At 40.2% G+C, this 19637-nt stretch overlaps 1 protein-coding gene across 1 annotated transcript; it reads left to right on the top strand.

Moving 5' to 3' along the window:
- Positions 1 to 938: 938 nt before the first annotated feature.
- LOC135467133 (tRNA (32-2'-O)-methyltransferase regulator THADA-like) lies at positions 939 to 19281 on the top strand. The gene is made up of 20 exons (XM_064744893.1): positions 939 to 974; positions 1651 to 1786; positions 2510 to 2661; positions 2878 to 3278; positions 3950 to 4086; positions 4670 to 4893; positions 5673 to 5782; positions 5964 to 6096; positions 6557 to 6676; positions 7419 to 7541; positions 8488 to 8585; positions 8915 to 9001; positions 11391 to 11522; positions 12573 to 12738; positions 13614 to 13720; positions 14614 to 15163; positions 15952 to 16023; positions 17591 to 17631; positions 18518 to 18593; positions 19054 to 19281. The coding sequence occupies exons 1-20, from the start codon at positions 939 to 941 to the stop codon at positions 19279 to 19281; spliced, it is 3129 nt and encodes a 1042-aa protein (XP_064600963.1).
- Positions 19282 to 19637: the final 356 nt, after the last annotated feature.

The raw sequence follows: 19637 nt of genomic DNA, 5'->3' as shown, positions 1-19637 counted from the left end.
ACAGAGTCATACTAGAAGCAGTCTTGACACAGTCATACTAGAAGCAGTGTCTTGACACAGAGTCATACTAGAAGCAGTGTCTTGACACAGAGTCATACTAGAGGCAGTGTCTTGACACAGTCATACTAGAAGCAGTGTCTTGACACTGAGTTATACTAGAAGCAGTGTCTTGACACAGAGTCATACTAGAAGCAGTGTCTTGACACAGAGTCATACTAGAAGCAGTGTCTTGACACAGATTCATACCAGAAGCAGTGTCTTGACACAGATTCATACCTTATACAGTGTTCAGACCCAGAGTCATATAGTACCAAATTGGTTTTTTACTCTTCATTTCATACAGTATATAGGTTTCAGATCCAGATTGGTTTAGGGTCAATTCAGTCCATTTACTGTTTATGAGATTCATGGATTTTTGGATCTTTGAATCTTTTGTAGTTGTTGGTTCGTATGGGAGAAAGTGCAGCAGCCATCTTAAGGAAGTCTGGGAGCTCTCCTGGGAGCCAAGCAAAGGGCAAAGGCATAGGCCACTACATGGTAAATAACCAAAAATTTTAGATTTCCAACATTTTTTGTGATTCTGAGGGTTGTATTGACCTTAGAAAGGTTTATTTATTTATTTATTTATTTGTTTATTTATTTATTTGATTGGTGTTTTATGCCGTACTCAAGAATATTTCACTTATACAACGGCAGCCAGCATTATGGTGGGTGGAAACCGGGCAGAGCCCCGGGGGAAACCCACGACCATCCGCAGGTTGCTGGAAGACCTTCTCACATACGGTCAGAGAGGAAGCCAGCATGAGACTTAAACACATCGACCGCATTGGTGAGAGACTCCTGGGTCATTATGCTGCACTAGCGTGCTAACCAACTGAGCCATAGAGGCACCGCTTAAAATGGTGTTTTGAGGTTTAGCTGGAAGGTAGGGTGATATCATGGGTGATGGCAAAATGTACGTTTCTGCAGCAAAGGTAATTTTGTAAGAGATTTGTTTGCCTCATGGGGATATGGGGATGAAATATTAGGTGTAGCTACATGCTTTAGGGTATATTTCCTTCAAGTATTAATGTTTAAAAAGTTAACTGTGTTAAATGGTGAACCAAATATATTCATCTGCAGAGTGTTTTGACAACCTTGATAGCTGACATTGCAAAATGAAAAAGCTCAGAACTGATTCAAAATGTCATTGTACAAATTGGTAGTATAAACAAGCAAAACTCAAGTTAGTATGATGCCAGGAGTAAGCACAGTCTGAACTTACCATAATATTGTGTTAGTAGATTTTTAAAGATGGTCATCTTTTGGCCTTGCCTTTCAATCAGGAGGGGTCGTCGTCATATGACTGAAAAATTGTTGAGTACGACGTTAAACCCCAAGCACTCACTCACTCAATCAGGAGGGCTGTCAGGTTCATGATGAATGCCAGTGGTTTATCCCGAGTACTCAGGCTTGCTCCTCCTAGAACCCTTCACTCCATCATAGAAATGGAAAATTGCTAATATCAGTTAATTAATATATTAACTTCATAAGCTTTTCAAAATATAACATGTTTTCACAAAGCCATGACAGAGACAATAGGAATGGCGCACAGTGGAAGACGTTTCTAAGCTCTATTTATTATAAGTCTTCATTCCCCACCCCCCTCAGGTGTTCATTGACTGGTTAGTGAGACACCTGCTGAGCTGTCTCTTCCCTGGCGCAGGGTTTGCCAGGAGAACCACAGCCCTCTCTGCCCTGTCTCTACTCATGGATATGCTTTTCAAAAAGAACAAGACACAAACATGTGAGTACAAGCAATCATTATTTATGCACTGTTTCTGGTGTGTTTCAACCTAGCTCAGTGAGTTTCTGGTGTGTTTCAGCCATGCTCAGTAAGTTTCCCGAGTATTTCAGCTTTGTTCTGTGAGTTTTAAGTGAGTTTCAGTTTTGCTTACTGAGACTCTGGTGTGTGTTAGCCTTCCTCTGAAGTGAGTGTCTGGTGTGTTTCAGTCATGCCCACTCAGTTTCTGGTGTGTTTCATCCTTGCTCATTCAGTTTCTTTCATCTTTGTTCATTGAGTGGTAGGTGAGTCTTAGCCTTGCTCAGTGAGACTTTGGTGTGTGTTAGCCTTTGCTCAGTGAGTTTCTGGTGTGCTTCAGCCTTGCACAGTGAGTTTCTGGTGTGTTTCAGCTTTCCTCATTGAGTTTCTGGTGTGTTTCAGCTTTGCTCATTGAGTTTCTGGTGTGTTTCAGCTTTGCCCATTGAGTTTCTGGTGTGTTTCAGCTTTGCTCATTGAGTTTCTGGTGTGTTTCAGCTTTGCTCATTGAGTTTCTGGTGTGTTTCAGCTTTGATCAGCAATATTCTGGTATGTTTCAGCTTTGATCAGCAAGTGTCGGGTGTGTTTTATCTTTGATCACTAAGTTTCTGGTGTGTTTCAGCCACGCTTAATGAGTTTTTGGCGTGTGTCTTGCTCTGTGAGTTTCTTGTGTGTTTCTGTATTGCTTATTGAGTTTCTGATGTGTTTCAGCCTTGCTTAGTGAGTTTTTGGTGCTGGAGACGTTGATCTCTGGTCACGACATCCGCTCACTGCTGGAATGTCTGACAGATAAGTTTGAAGACAACAAAACCCAGAGTTACAAGATTCTCTGTCATCTGTTGAAGGCCAACTTCATTGACAAGGTAAACTACTAAATATGTGTGCTGTTTTGGAAGTCTTCAAAAGATATTAAAAGATATATAAGAACGTAATATTTTTTTTTTTGCATGGTGGTAAAGGGACTTTCAAATTTTATACATTCCAGATCCATCTTCTGTCAATTTAATACATGTAGTTAGCAAAAATATTTTTAATTCTTAATATTCTCACATTAAGAACAGAGTGTAATTTTTTTGCAGTGGGACACTAATTGGCCAAGGGCTATGTTTGAGTCTGCATTGACGTTGTGTGTGAGCACCAAGCCCCAGGACTGTACGACTGCCGCCTATATCTTCCTTCTGGTTGTCAAACACCCACGCTTTCTCACACTCATCTTAGACAGTTTTGACAAGGCTGGCTTCAATGCTGGTACACACAAGTCCATTTCTTCTGACCATTCACCTGGTGGTCTGTCACTTGACCACGAACTTGATCAATCCTCTCCGCAACACACAGTTTACCTGTTGCTGAGGTTGTTGTTGAAGAGGTTGAGTGAGCAGGTAACCGTGGCCAGGAGTAACCTGTTAAGGGCAGCTGCCTCTGGCCCACTCTATCCAGTCATACACTGTATTCGCTACATCCTGACGGATCTACCGCTCAGGTAAGCAGCATATCAGCACACCCGGCTTCTATCATGAAAGTTGTTTGGGAACTTTCATGTCAATACACATCTCTGTCATTGTGACACACTACATTATGACATGACCTTTGTATTTTGATAGTGGTCGATATTCACTGTTGGTCTGGTAGCAACTTGTGGATGGTCGTGGGTGTCTGCCGGGCTCTGCTCGGTTTCCTCCATCCATAATGCTGGTCGCCGTCATATAAGTGAAATATTCTTGAGTACGGCGTAAAACACCAGTCAAATAAATAAATAACTTACTAGTCACTGTTAGTATACGTGGTGAAGTTGCTATTGACAAATGAGATTATGCTCTCATGCCAGGCAAGTTGTTAAGTATGACGTTAAACTCCAACCATACATAGATACATTCCATGCTGGCCTCTACATTTGGGGGTTTGTCAGTTTCCTATTAATTTGGTTTTCATTCTTATTTTCTTCCATGTCTGAACTTGATTGTGATTGTTTAAGTGAAATATCTAGTGTAAAATGAGCGAGCGAATAGGTCAATGTAAAATAACTATTACTTGTTTCACCTGTAAATTTGGTCAGGTGAGGAAAGATACTGTAAGAAATATGCATGTTCAGATAAACTGACTCATTGATGCTTTTTTCGGACTGTAAATAACAATATGAATGTGAAATTCCAGCAGTGTGAAGACTGATGTAAGATGGAGGGGTCTGTTGGCAGACTTGATTCAGTGCTGTTGTGATGCTGCTGAGGTTGTCTCCCCTATTGTGCAGAATTCCTCACCAGAGGGAAATATTCCATTGGAGGTCATTAAAGGTGAAAATTGATTGAGAATTGATTAGATTGAGACAGTGTTATATATAATCATAGAATGGTTACTTACTCATTGTTAGAAATGATTTACCATGCTTGTATAGTCTGACATAAACATTTATCCGTTCTTATCAGGAAAATTTATTTGAGTGCTAGAAGAAGAAGAAGTAAAATGGTACTCATTTTCAGCTTGATTTTCATGTGACCTAATTGTGTTGAGAGGAAACAAACAAATTTTACATTAAGCATTAATATACTATATAGAGTAAAATCAATATTATGTTAATTTGGAAATGGTACCACTTATTCTTAATGCTCAGCCCTTCTGAGACCTGTATACATTAGCAGTTAAAACTATTAAATATGTGACAATATATACTGGCGTCTTGCTGACATCTGTCAGATTGAAACTCTTTTACAAATTGCTTCCAAGTCTCCAACAATACTGTTATGTTTCTCAACTAACCAGCTGCTAGATGCATAAAATCACACCAAAACTAGGCCAAGTTTTTTTATTGTAGCTGACCACCTGTATGATTTCTAGTTGGACAGAGTTGTAGCCCAGTATGTGTGTTTATTATGACAGGGGGAGACCTGGGGCTGGTGTGTGGCTCTGAGGAAGGAGGCACCACCCCGACTGAAGGCAGCACAGGGGAGGGTCAGGTGGGGTTGATGCCCGAATACCTGGTTGTTTGTTGCTGGAGGACCACTAAGGAAGTGTCCCTTCTGTTAGGACAAGTAGCTGTCCAGGCTCCTGTCATCCCCCCTGGAGAGGAGGAGCAGACACAAGGGATGATCTCATATCAGCAGGTAATAACCATGATAAGGTCAGACAACAGGTGGAGCATTGGAGATAATGCGGATAGTCAGAAAACAGGTAGACTAAGGGTAATAATTCTGATACTGTTAGAAAACAGATGGAGAGAACTATAAAACAATATGTGAACCAAGGGAGATAACTCTGATAATCAGACATCAGGTGCATCAAGGGAGATAACTCAGCTAGAGCGACACATGGATTTACATTTGATGGAATTTATTTCTTAGTATGCTGTTTAGGATTTGTCTTAACATTTAAATGTACAAATGTTCTTCTCAGCCTTCTGGGTTTAAACTGTACTCCTTCTAAGGCTACAGTGGTCAGTCTGGAATCTACATGATTGGTATCAAAACAACTCTGGTCAGTTCTGAAAATTTCTGACCTTTAACAGAAAACATGCACAAAACAGAGGGGGTAATTAATAGATACAAGATATATTCAAAAAGTGAATTGAATATTTTTTCCACAGAACCATATTTTACAAAGTGGTTTTTGTGAATCTTCCAAATTTTTATGGATGACAGAACAGTGCCGAATCCATGACAAAAGAAAACAGCTACATATGGAATGAAAAGTGTTATATAAGTTTTGAAAGAAACATAATGAGCATTGTGATTGGTATATGAGATACCCCTAAAATTGCTATTAGTTGATGCTGTTATAGAATTAGTTTCATCAAGCAGAAATGCATTGGGAAAAGTTGGGAGTTAACTGCACTCACCTGCCCTTAGAAATGCTGTTTTCTCAACTGTGAGGTGTTTGTTAACAGATTTTGGACATAGGCGAGTATTTCATCAACCAGCTCCTGGAGTCGAAACACCGAGGTGCGTTTGAGATGGCATATGCCGGGTTTATCACTATGATGGGCATGTTGTGGAGGTGAGTATAGGGAAGGAGTGTGTGTTTGTGTATGGGGGTTGGAGGGGTGTGGATATATGCAGTGGTAGGGAATTTTTATCTTCACGATATAGGCTCCTCTTGACGATCGGCCAAATTATTTCTTAACTCAAATCATTAGATATTAATGTGAATACATGAGCAGTTTACTTTGTGCCTGTAGGAGCCCAGTAGATTGTGTGAGAGAGCTTCCAGAGAAATGGCTCAGTCAGGTGATGCAAGACATCCAATCAGAAGATGGCATGTCAAAACTCTGCGCTACACGAAGAAGTGCTGGGGTTCCCTTCTTTATTCAGGTAAGAACATGTTGGACCCTACTAGAACCCTGAACTCTTCAGTTGCTGGAGGTAATTATGTATGGATTTGATGTGCTTTCTGTATGAGCTGAATAAACATTTCAGGAGTGTCTCAAATTCATGCAGGTTTAGGAGACATACGTGTAATAGATTTGGGGCCTGCGTGAACTCGTGAGACTCCTGAAATACTGATTCAGCTTATTCTTCTAGCTCTCCATGTCTACTGTCAATTGTCAGCTGTAAGAGGATACTATGTAATTTTTGTCAACGTATGACACAGATCTTCTTATTTGATTGCAGTATGGCTATCCTCGGAAATGTACAGCTTTTGCCTGCTTTCCTGCCCTTGAACGCTTGCATTTTTTTTTTAACAGAAAAATTATGAAAACTTTTGCATTTCATTTCCAATAGAATGATCTGATTTCTCCTGTCATTATTATAAATATTGTTTTCCTACCAGGCTGTTCTGGGGACAGAGCCTGACGTGATGGGGAGGTCAAAGTTCATGGAGACGATGACACAGCTGCTAGGGCTAGCATTACAGACTGAGGAATATCTACGGCCTAACACTGATGCTCAGGTGTTTATCCCAATACACAAATTACCTCACAGGAATATATATTTATTCATTTTGGTGAATGAAGTATCCAAATTGCATTTCTGGTTAGCAGCTGGTAACGTGTATTTGAAGGCAAATTCCCAAAGGCAAGTTTCATTAATATTTATTTATTTGATTGTTGTCGGACACTATACTCCAGAACTGTTCACATATACAATGACTGTCATGGTTACAAGTGCAAGAATCCAGAGTGCTGTTATAATAACCACTGTTATTGATGAACTGTCTCATGTGTGACACACAGAAGTTTCATTAGTAAGAAATCAGTATCATAATATATCATGAATATCAGTCAATATTAGATTTATAAAAATTGTTATCCAAGAATATAAAACCTGAAAAATTTTAGTACTGTATGGAAATTTAAGATCTGTATCTCAAGTGTGAAATTCCTTGGAAAACGAGAAAGTCCTGTACAAATGACCTCTGTGTTCTTGTTGGGAATCTTAGCATCAAACACTACCTTGTTCTCCTATGATTTTAAACCGTCACAGCCAGAAATTTGATTGGCTCATAACTGATGTCATACAATAACATGTAATATGACACGCATGTTGTATTGTGAGGTTTTTCATGTTTATCGTCTTTTGGACGAAAAGGCATTTTCACATGACCCATACATGTCAGGCAGGCCATATATTGAAAAAAAAAAAAAGACTGAAAACAAGGTCCTGGTTTTTAGGCTTACCTGTGTGTTGTACAGGTGCATGCTGTGAACATCTTGAGGGCTCTGTACTGTGACAGTCAGCTGAGTAAGGATGTCACTCCATACCTGGCGGATGGGCTCAGGGTGGCTGTTCTAGGCTTCTCCTCACCAGACTGGGCTGTAAGTACCCCTGGTTTAGTGGTGCCATCATTCTAACATGTGTAAACATAATTGTCCTGTGGGTGATATTGTAATAAAATACTAATTACAAAATTCAACTAATTTTTCACCAAGTATGGCAATGTTGTAACATTGACTGGAGGGTTTAATATAGGGTTTAAAGTGTAAACAAAGGAGTGCAGAGGCACTATAAAGTTTTCAAAGTAATAACAAAAAGCTTGTAGTTTTAGGATAACAATGGCTCATTCAGTTACATGTAAACAGTTGTAACCAGACAGTACTCATGTTTTAAAACATTATGTTACAGTTATGTAATGACGTAACTCTGCTTACATATGCTGAACATAACAAAGGAACATAATGAGTAATTTATTCATTTATTTATTTATTTGATTGGTGTTTTACGCCGTACTCAAGAACATTTCACTTATACTGTGGCAGCCAGTATTATGGTGGGAGGAAACTGGGCAAAGCCTGGGGCAGACCTTTCCACATACGACTGGAGAGGAAGCCAGGATGAGCTGGACTTGAACTCATAGCGACCACATTGGGGAGAGGTTCCTGGGTCATTGCACCGCTTGCATGCTAACCATGAGGCCCTTCAGAGTAATACATGATTAATGCTGGGTGTGAGGAAATACTGAACTGCTGGTTGTTTTTTTTATGTCCTAACTTCTAAATCCATTCAAAGACCTTAATTTTTCAAAAAACTGCCTGAATGTTAATGTCCATATTTCTTCAACCTTTTTCGCATATTTATGTGAAACTTTTTGACCTGTTCAATCTTCCAGAGATATTGAACTCTGGGTGCGACACCGTGTATTCTCTAGGATGCGGGAGTTACCATCTCATAGTTGTGATAAAATACAGCAAAAACAAACCCTGAATGGTGGAGAATTTCTTGGAGGCACAACTTAGTGTTCATTTGTTTCTCATATTTTTCCAGATCAGAAATTCTTCCACATTATTATTCAGTGCTCTGATAACGCGAATATTTGGGGTGAAGCGCAGCAAGGATCAGTCTGGCACGGTGAGAAAAAACTGGTATGTCTAATATTCTAACACTGTTATTTATATCACTAGGAATTGTGTTACAAAGAATCTTAGGAAAAAAATTATCTTTGTACCTGTTAAGGTAACATGTAATACTTTGCACATGCTTTTAAACCCGGTGTTGGATAAAGAAGTTGTGGACGGAGATTCAATAATTGTGGGGCCTTAGTGACACTGAGCACTTAATGATGCACACAGTCTTACAGTCATTGAAGAACACATGGTTAATGTACAGTCACATTGCCACATTTAAGTACTGTTGTGCAGGATAATGCATAAAGTCAATGAGCGGAAGGTAAAGTTCTTCTTTTACTGTTCAGTCTTACAGGTAGGAACTTCTTCCAGCGTTTTCCATCACTCTATCCATTCTTGTTAAAGCAGCTTGAAGACGCCACCTCCAATATTGGGTGAGTAAATTTAATCTTAGATATGTTAGCCTGAGAAATGTTCGAGCTAGCATTACATTTTAGTTTCATTTTAAAAGAAAGAAGTTCTGCATTCATGTAAAGGTATTTTATGCATAAAATAACAAACTATATAACAACTCATCAAATGAATATTATATGGGGTGATGTTGAATGACTTGCTTTTGAAATAGTAGTTTTGCACAAAGAAACTTTTCCAAAATGTTGTAATTTTATGTGCAGAGGGGTTCATCTGCACTAAATGCAGATAAATCAGAAAGCATCCAAGCCTGCCTCTTAAGTGCGAATCGCAAATGATGTTATCTAGATTCTGATATTTCATGGTTTCTTGATCTTATTGTCACTGACAAATCATTGAGAAGTCAGAGTCAGTGCCTTAAACCAATTTCAGGATAAAAACCAAAAATATACCTGTAGCATACCTCAGTGAGCTTCCAACATATCCTATTTGAAAAGTTTCGATCAGTCACCAGTTACGTAACATTTGCGCACAGTTATGTCTCCAGTATGTTGACTGCTGATGCAGACAACAATGCCATTATGATACCAATTAAGATGGCAGTTGTTTAAGTGAAATATTCTTGATTGTGGTCAAATAAAAAAATAAGTCATTTTGCTATTTAGCTATTCTTATGATCCATAAACTTTGGTAAGCACCTACCTTTCAGTCACTACATGAAGGCCTCATTCTGGTCTCCTCTCTGTCTGTACGTGGGAAGGTCTGTCAGTAACCTGCAGATGGTCCTAGGTTTCCCTCAGTCTCTGCCCAGGTTTCCCCCCACCATAATGTTGACTGCCGTGGTATAAGTGAAATATTCTCGAGTACAGAGTAAAACACCAATCAAACAAACAACCAAACAAACACTAAATATACATGTAGGTTACAAGAGACATCAGTTCAATCTTATTCTCAGACTATTTCCATTCACAGGGCCTAGAGGACAGTAATTTGTTGATGGTGCTGTCTTGTTTTGTCTTACATGCAGATCGCCTTCCATCAGTATGACATATGTCACACGTGAAAAAGTGCACCACTAACTGGCCATAGGTTGGTGGTTTACTCTGCCACTCTGGTTTCCTCCATGAAGAACACTGATGACCGATTGCCTTCCATCAGTATGACATATGTCACATGTGAAAAAGTGCACCACTAACTGGCCCTAGGTTGGTGGTTTACTCTGCCACTCTGGTTTCCTCCATGAAGAACACTGATGACCAGTTGTCTTCCATCAGTATGACATATGTCACATGTGAAAAAGTGCACCACTAACTGGCCCTAGGTTGGTGGTTTACTCTGCCACTCTGGTTTCCTCCATGAAGAACACTGATGACCAGTTGCCTTCCATCAGTATGACATATGTCACACGTGAAAAAGTGCACCACTAACTGGCCATGGGTTGGTGGTTTACTCTGCCACTCTGGTTTCCTCCATGAAGAACACTGATGACCAGTTGCCTTCCATCAGTACAACATATGTCACATGTGAAAAAGTGCACCACTAACTGGCCATGGGTTGGTGGTTTACTCTGCCACTCTGGTTTCCTCCATGAAGAACACTGATGACCAGTTGCCTTCCATCAGTACGACATTTGTCACACGTGAAAAAGTGCACCACTAACTGGCCCTAGGTTGGTGGTTTACTCTGCCACTCTGGTTTCCTCCATGAAGAACGCTGATGACCGATTGCCTTCCATCAGTATGACATATGTCACATGTGAAAAAGTGCACCACTAACTGGCCCTAGGTTGGTGGTTTACTCTGCCACTCTGGTTTCCTCCATGAAGAACGCTGATGACCAGTTGTCTTCCATCAGTATGACGTATGTCACACGTGAAAAAGTGCGCCACTAACTGGCCATGGGTTGGTGGTTTACTCTGCCACTCTGGTTTCCTCCATGAAGAACACTGATGACCAGTTGCCTTCCATCAGTACGACATTTGTCACACGTGAAAAAGTGCACCACTAACTGGCCCTAGGTTGGTGGTTTACTCTGCCACTCTGGTTTCCTCCATGAAGAACGCTGATGACCGATTGCCTTCCATCAGTATGACATATGTCACATGTGAAAAAGTGCACCACTAACTGGCCCTAGGTTGGTCGTTTACTCTGCCACTCTGGTTTCCTCCATGAAGAACTCTGATGACCAGTTGCCTTCCGTCAGTACAACATATGTCACACGTGAAAAAGTGCACCACTAACTGGCCCTAGGTTGGTGGTTTACTCTGGTCAATGGTCTTGTGTGGTCTTATATGAACATTGCTGATAAAATCACTGATAAAATTTGTATAAATAAAATATTCTTGAGTATTGCATAAAACAAACTTCAAATAAAATATATCACTGAAGAAACTGTTGTTATGTTTCTATGCAGGAACTCAGGTTGTCTTCAACTGCACCCTGGCCTCTACCCTGTTCTGATGGTACTGGGGCGCCTGGTGCCCTCAGTCATGGAGGGGGGAGACACCAGTCTGAACATGGCCACGTTTGTCCCTCATATCATCAGGTATGAAAATTCCTCAACCCTTTTGCATAGTAAAGATTAACTTAAGAATGTAGTTTTTAATCCTTGGCCATTTTGACGAGATGGTATTTCATGCACCTTATTTGTATGGGTGTTTTACTTCAAATTTTAAAGTAATTTTAATATTATGACTCTATATTGAAGAAAAAAAAATTGCCTAAATATATAGCGACATGGTTGAAGGGTTATAGTAGTACTGTGAGTTTAAAGGAAAAGACCTCTAAAAATAGAAGTAGGCCTCACTAAATTCACCACTTAAAACTATGCAAAAATATACTTTCATTTATTTTTCTAGATTTTTGTGAAAAGAGTTAAAAGCACTCAAACATTTGAATTCTAGGGTGGGCTTTATAGACCATACTATCAGAACTTAGGAACTCTGTCGTCACAGGAAGTTTTTCCAACTCTTTGCCATAGAGTAAAACATTACTGAAATAATGTTCCCAGGTATTCCTTCTTCCTGGTGAACATCAAGAAAATATGGCGATGTGACGTCAGAGTTCCTAGATACCATCAATATGGCTCATAAAGTCAACCATAGTATTCAAATATTTGAATGCCTTTCAACATCTTTAAAAAATAAATAAAAATCATTTTATTCATAGTTTTCAGTTACTTTAAATTTAACTTTAAGTATCCCACAAAATAATAATGACCCGGGGCCCCGTTCCACAAAGTATGACAGGCCATTAAGTAGATTGTAACTACCACAGCAACATATGGTAAAGACCTACGTTTCACTGGTAGTTGTCAGAAGAATTTTTTTTGGAACAGGACCCAGAATTTTATATGATTGATTAAACTATGTCGTTGAAACAAAATCTGATTTGGAATGAATTCTTCGAAGACTAGCTCACAGCATTTTGTGTAGACTACTGTACACTTGTTAAAATCTGTTGTATATAGAGAAAACAACTGCACGGAAAACCTCCTGACATCAGGCTGCAGCCAATGGAAATCAATGTAGTGTTAATCTAGGCCTGATTTCTGTGACTCACTCCCATATGTGATCATATTACCCCCTCTGTACAGATGCTCCAGCAGTCCGGTGTTGAAGATCCGTCTTATAGCGGCCCGTGCTCTTCAGCCATTGGTGTTTAAGGACCAGGTGATCAGTGTACTGGTTGATCTCACGGACAGACTACCCAGTGCCCCAGGGGTGGCAACGCAGAGCCACATACATGGCTTACTGCTACAGGTCAGATGAGAAGAATGCATTCTGATTGGCCGATAGTATAGATACAAGATCCTGTGTTAAATCTTCTGGCTGTTATCTTTGACTTCTTCGATATGTGTAAAGTACAAATAGCACAGCATAACATAGAATTGTATCTACACAAATCAACCAATCATAATTAATTCTGTTTCCTTATTAGGAGCTACCTAGAAAGAACACTGAAGAATTGTATATAAAATTGGATGAAAAAGTAAGATGTCGACCAAGGATGCCAAAGATATATTGTTTGACCAAATGTCTATGGAGAGAAATGTTTGATCAAATGTCCATGGAGAGAGATGTTTGATCAAATGTCCATGGAGTGTTTACTTCAGTACTGACCACCCTGAAATGGTCAACTTTCCAGTCTTTGATTTTGCTATTTGCTAGAAGAAAAAAAAACTAAAAAAAACCCCAGAAAATTCTGTTGTCTTGGCTTATGTCTGTGTACATGGAACTTTGGTCTTCTAGTTTATATTAATTTTCATATAAACTCTTAGTGATAAATTTTTCGGTGAGATTTGAATGAGAGTAATTGAAGAGGAGTATCCCCTAAAGCCATTTGAGGATGCAAGACATCATCGTCACTATTCAATCACAAATTCAGAATACCCTTAGTCGTGATATCCGGCATAAGTGTTGATGTCATCTTACACCTAGACCCCTGTATAAGTGAATGAGCCATGTCAAAAGGTAGGATGTCAAGAATTGGCCTAACTGGCCAACTAACAAACTAGGGTGACTTAACAAGCTCTTTGTCGCAGCCAGTCACATAGTGTAAGATACACCCATAGAAATATTAATAACAGTTGACCACAATCTATATACAGTTAGAATCCTGATTTTTCCCTGCTCAGATCTGTGAAGTGCTGTGCTACCAGGACCAGTTGTCTCCCGTCCTCAGGGAGAGGCTGGCAGGGGAGTTACCACAGAGAATTATGCCAAAGTTGTGGCTGCTAGGCAGGTCAGTACACGGCATGCAGCATGGGCTACACATAAGTATATAGACCATTAGCATTGTAAAACATAATGCAGTTATGGCCTTCTTTCTATTTTTGTATTTTGTGGGCCTCTGTGGCTCAGTGGGTTAGTGCTAGCGCAGTGTAATGACCCAGGAGCCTCTCACCAGTGTGGTCGCTGTGAGTTCAAATCCAGCTCATGCTGGCTTTCTCTCCGGCTGTACATGGGAAGGCCTTCTAGCAACCTGCAGAGGGTCATGGGTTTCCCCCTGGCTCTGCCCGGTTTCCTCCCACCATAATGCTGGCCGCCGTCATGTAAGTGAAATACTGATGAGTACAGCGTAAAACACAATCAAATGAATAAAATAAAATTCTTTTGTATTTCTAAAGCAGTCAGACAAAAAATATGTACATGTATTATGTTTGCTGTGAGAATGGATAGAAAACTCGCAGATATATCTTATAATATCCTCGTACCAAAAACTGCATGCAGTTTCATTATTTTATAGTTACATGTATTCATGATACCTATTTCCTCCACCCATGAAACTGACTGACATCATATGAGGGAAGAAAAGTATGGTGTAACAGTCAGATAAGTAAATAAAGTAAATATAAGCATGTCAGTTTTACACATCATCTGTTAAAACAAAGTACCTGCAAACTACTAGAGGCACTACGCTAATTTTCACATAGCAAAGGATCGGACTATACAAAGTATCAATTAACACGAAAGAATCACAATATTCTGGTGAGCGGTTTTAAGCTGCCGGTTCAGAAACCAAGGGTTGACATAAAATGCTCATTTTCATGCCCTTCTGAACGTCACATCGATTCCTCTGTTTCAATCCTGTCAACCTGGGTATGGATTCCAGTCTGCAGTTCTCTCCCTTTGCAGATCTAACAGCTGTGTGCTAACTCGTAAGGTGATGCTGCAGACAGTGGCTAGGGTGTTAAGGCTTCCCTCCCCTACTGACCACACCCATCATGAGGTACTGAGACTGCGGATCAGTGAAACCCTAGCCACTGAGCTAAGCCAGTTCAGGTGTTACAACCCCCAGACCCCTGCCCTGACAGAGTACCTGGTCACGGTGACACAGCTGTACCTGAGCACTTCCCCACCCCGTGCACCTCCAGACCTCGTCAGTCTTCTCACCTGTGAACACTATGAGGTGAGAATGGCTGTGCTGGAGCACCTGCACAACTGTTTGACAGAGGTCACAGTCACTGGGGTGGAGAGTGGAGATATCTCCAGGATGGATGCTAACATAGAGGCCACAAATAATACACCAGGTCGACAGGCCAACACCTTCATGGATTCCTGTACAGACAACAAAAGTTACGCCTGTCACAAAGATTCAGTAAACTGGCAACATACGGCGTCCTTGTTTGCTCATCTCATTGCCATGGTTTTTGGACAAGAAACATGGGAGCCCTGCTTGTCTAAGGTGAGTGGCAAAGATCAGCTTTTCCAGAACGTGAATTTGTTATCTGACTGGGGTTTAACATCGTTTTCTCACTTGGGCAGTAGTAGAGGAAACTGTAGCCATCAGAGTAAACCACTGATGTTCCTTCTCCAAGAACCTGACTTAAAGGGGTGCAGAATCTATTCTGATTGGCTGGTGTGAAAGAAAGGCAAGTCCAGGGCCCACTGCCGCAAAGCCCTCTTAACGTTAAGAGCACATAACTACCATGGCAAACAGCACTGTAGGCATTACGTTGCCATAGTAGTTACATATGTGCTCTTAAGGTTTAGAGGGCTTTGTGCAAGTGTGCCCTGGCTTTTTCCTGCAGAATTTTAGGTTTGGCAGATTTATTCAAGTGTGATCAAGGCTGATTTAACCCGGACAACTGTATCTGCACTATTGGCCAATCAGCGTTGAGTTTGTATCCCTTTAAAACCACACCTGAATCAGCATGTACTGGATTTGAACCCTGTGACGTCCATGTTCATGGTCAGATTAGCAGTATCAAGGACAGTACTTGAGATAATTGCAAGAGCAATAACAATGGCTTTTGTTCTGATGATGTATCTGTTGACTGCTGTCTAGCATGACATCCCATGTCTCATACAATGTAGTATGTCTTGATATCACATGTTTCATTCCCAGGGACTGTGTGAAAGTTAGTTAAAATTTTGTAAATAATCCAATTTCACCAGGTGTAAATTACGCTTTGTGCCTTCCCTCTAATGACTTGCGACCTGTTAATCTGCTGTTCTCTCTTGATCCTCCAGGTGTTGGCGGTATTAAGTGCCTACCCCTGCCTGCCTGAAGCATTGGAGACTGAAAAATATGACACCACTAAGGTATTAAACATTGATATCATCTCTCTAACCCATCCCCCCACCCTCATCCCTCTCTTGATCCCCCAGGTGTTGGAGGTATTAAGTGCGTACCCCTGTCTGTCTGAAGCATTGGAGACTGAAAAATATGACACCACTAAGGTATTAAACATTGATATCATCTCTCTAACCCATCCCCCCACCCCATCCCTCTCTTGATCCTCCAGGTGTTGGAGGTATTAAGTGCCTACCCCTGCCTGCCTGAAGCATTGGAGACTGAAAAATATGACACCACTAAGGTATTAAACATTGATATCATCTCTCTAACCCATCCCCCCACCCCATCCCTCTCTTGATCCCCCAGGTGTTGGAGGTATTAAGTGCGTACCCCTGTCTGCCTGAAGCATTGGAGACTGAAAAATATGACACCACTAAGGTATTAAACATTGATATCATCTCTCTACCCCATCCCCCCACCCCCATCCCTCTCTTGATCCCCCAGGTGTTGGAAGTATTAAGTGCGTACCCCTGTCTGCCTGAAGCATTGGAGACTGAGAAATATGACACCACTAAGGTATTAAACATTGATATCATCTCTCTAGCCCATCCCCCCACCCCATCCCTCTCTTGATCCCCCAGGTGTTGGAGGTATTAAGTGCGTACCCCTGTCTGCCTGAAGCATTGAAGACTGAAAAATATGACACCACCAAAGTATTAAACATTGATATCATCTCTCTAGCCCATCCCCCCACCCCCATCCCTCTCTTGATCCCCCCACCCCCATCCCTCTCTTGATCCCCCAGGTGTTGGAGGTATTAAGTGCGTACCCCTGTCTGCCTAAAGCATTGGAGACTGAAAAATATGACACCACTAAAGTATTAAACATTGATATCATCTCTCTAACCCATCCCCCCACCCTCATCCCTCGCTTGATCCCCCAGGTGTTGGAGGTATTAAGTGCGTACCCCTGTCTGTCTGAAGCATTGGAGACTGAAAAATATGACACCACTAAAGTATTAAACATTGATATCATCTCTCTAACCCATCCCCCCACCCTCATCCCTCGCTTGATCCCCCAGGTGTTGGAGGTATTAAGTGCGTACCCCTGTCTGTCTGAAGCATTGGAAACTGGAAAATATGACACCACTAAGGTATTAAACATTGATATCATCTCTCTAGCCCATCCCCCATCCCCAATCACCCCCCCCCCCCCCCCCCCTCATCCAGCAAAATCCATGAGAATTTACACCGGATAAATCTGTAAATATATACAAAGCATGTAAAACTTCACAATGTGCAAATCACAATTTCGGAATGATTGTATTAATGTTTATAGCAATGGCTGTGGCTGTTCTTCTGCTAATTTCATATTCCAGAGGATCAAATTAATATTTGAAAGGAATTTTTTGGCTGTGGGTGGTTTGTGTGAAAATTCAAAATGGCAGACCTGTGGATGGTTGTGGGTTTCTCCTGGGCTTTGCCCAGTTTTCTCCCGCTTTAACGCTGGCTGCCGTTGTATAAGTGAAACATTCTTTATTACGGCATAAATCACCAATGAAATAAATAAATGACTTGTGATTTTTATTCACAGATATTCAGCAGAGTTATGGGCCTTGCCCAAGGCACTGACAAGTAAGTATGTGTATGTTGTAATTAAAAACTTTCTGCTGGTTTTGACACCAATGGGCTTGAAATTGATTGTTAACAATTGCAGGACATGTGACATACTAAGATTACATTCAGCATATGTCTAGATTGATGTGCATTTCATCTGAAACAGGTGTGCATATGTGCACATTTCACCTGTATCTTAAACTATCATAAGGTTGGACAGTTCTTTTGTCCCAGTCTTGTCCCAGGATAGGTTAACACCAGTTTAATTGGCTATTCTCCAAATTTGGTCCTAATGACTGCATCACAGACTGATGTATGAACACTGACTGATGACACTTTTATTCAGGTAGAAAATGTACTTACCTGAATTCTTTATATGTGAGTAAGTATACAATAGCTAAAAAAAAAAGACCAGATAGCAGACCAACATTAACTCATTTCTGTTTTCAGTAGCTGTACAACTATCATTGAGATGCCTTAGTTAAATTTTCCCACGTTGAGTTTACTAAAAAAATAATACACGTGTCTCCAAAATCAGTTGAACATTATTGTTGGTGTGCATTTCTCTTGACCCTGATCAGGTAATTTATCAGAGTGTGTTTATTTCCCATGAAAACAAGGTGACCAATGACGATGTGAATAGTCACACCCCTGAAAATAAGGGTCGCAGCATAGACTCAAAGCCATGAACTCAGTTACATTATCTGGATTTAACAATAATTGACAGGGCCTTCATTAAAAAAAATATTAAAACGCCTATCTTTTTTCACAAGGTGGAATGACAAAAAAAAAAAAAAAAAAAAATTTTCTGCCAAGTCATATTACGCCCATTTGAAGAAATTTGAGTATAATTGTGATTGTAAAAGATCTTACCCTCATTCTGACATGTGCCTAATATTTTCAGTTATGACCTGAAGTGCTCTGCAATATTATTCAACAACGCCATCTTCAGTCTCATTTATCAAAGGGGAGCTACTCAGGTTAGTGTTTTTTGTGTTCACTATATCCAATCACTTTCTGTAGTCATCATTTTCTTATCAGGCATACATCAGTACAAGATAAGATATAATATAATGAAAATCTTCTGCATGTGTGATTATTTTAAGATGCACATTATAATTGATATTGTTGAACTTGTTCTTGGTATATTATAACTATTATAACTAACAGCCCTTTCTTGTCCAAGAGGCCTCTGTGGCCTAGTAGATAGAATGCTAAGACAGCGCTATTGCCCAGGAGCCTCTCACCAGTATAATTGCTGTGAGTTCAAGTCCAGCTCATGCTGAATTCCTCTCGCACACAGTAAGGTTTGCCAGTAACCAGCGGTGGTGGTTTTCCCCCGGACACCTGGCCACCATCGTAAAAATGAAATGTTCTTTAATTCAGAGCAAAACACCTGCAAATAAAAACAATATATACATAAATATTTGATCCACTCAGGCTGGGAATGCCACTGCTGGTGACCTGGTTCAGCGTTGGGTTTCGTTGTTGGAGGACTGTTGCCAGTCAGAGCAGAGTGAGGAGGTTAAACTGATCGTGGCAGGAGTGATTGTGTCAAACGCTCATCACCTACTGATTGACCCACAAGCTGTTTTAGGTAGGAAAAGCATCAGTCAGGAAAAAGGTTTTTCTGATGCAGAAGCTTTTTATTTTTTTTGTATCAAATAATTTAGTTCAACAAATATTTAAGTATGAGCCAGAATGTAGCTTGTTATTATAATATTCATGTCAACTAAAATGTTATTCAAGCTGATAAAGATAAACCTCAAGTAAAAAACAATTGTGACCTAAGAAAGTGTTGCAAAAAATATCTGAAAATACTTTTGTTTATGTTTTTTTTTTTTCAAAAATATTTTTGGATAGAAATAAATGGAGTGAAATGTTTGAATTTTTAGGTGGGCTTTGTTCTTTTACATTTACTTAAAAACATAATGTTGTGGCTTTTATTAATGTTACATGTACTCATAAATTTTGAGTTTGAAAATAAGTATATTTGATGTCAGAGGACCAGATGCAATCTGCAT

The sequence above is a fragment of the Liolophura sinensis genome, chromosome 6, assembly GCF_032854445.1.
Source record: "Liolophura sinensis isolate JHLJ2023 chromosome 6, CUHK_Ljap_v2, whole genome shotgun sequence".
NCBI lineage: Eukaryota > Metazoa > Mollusca > Polyplacophora > Chitonida > Chitonidae > Liolophura > Liolophura sinensis.
The sequence above is the reverse complement of the archived record's forward strand: the minus strand, read 5'-3'. Positions and strand labels throughout refer to the sequence as shown.

Bases quoted from the DNA above. Each gene is read 5' to 3' on its own strand.
- LOC135467133 (XM_064744893.1), top strand. From the start codon at position 939: ATGGGTGATGGCAAAATGTACGTTTCTGCAGCAAAG. The intron at 6,097-6,556 runs GTAAGAACATGT...TTTTCCTACCAG, and splicing joins GGGTTCCCTTCTTTATTCAG to GCTGTTCTGGGGACAGAGCC. The intron at 7,542-8,487 runs GTAAGTACCCCT...ATATTTTTCCAG, and splicing joins TCTCCTCACCAGACTGGGCT to ATCAGAAATTCTTCCACATT.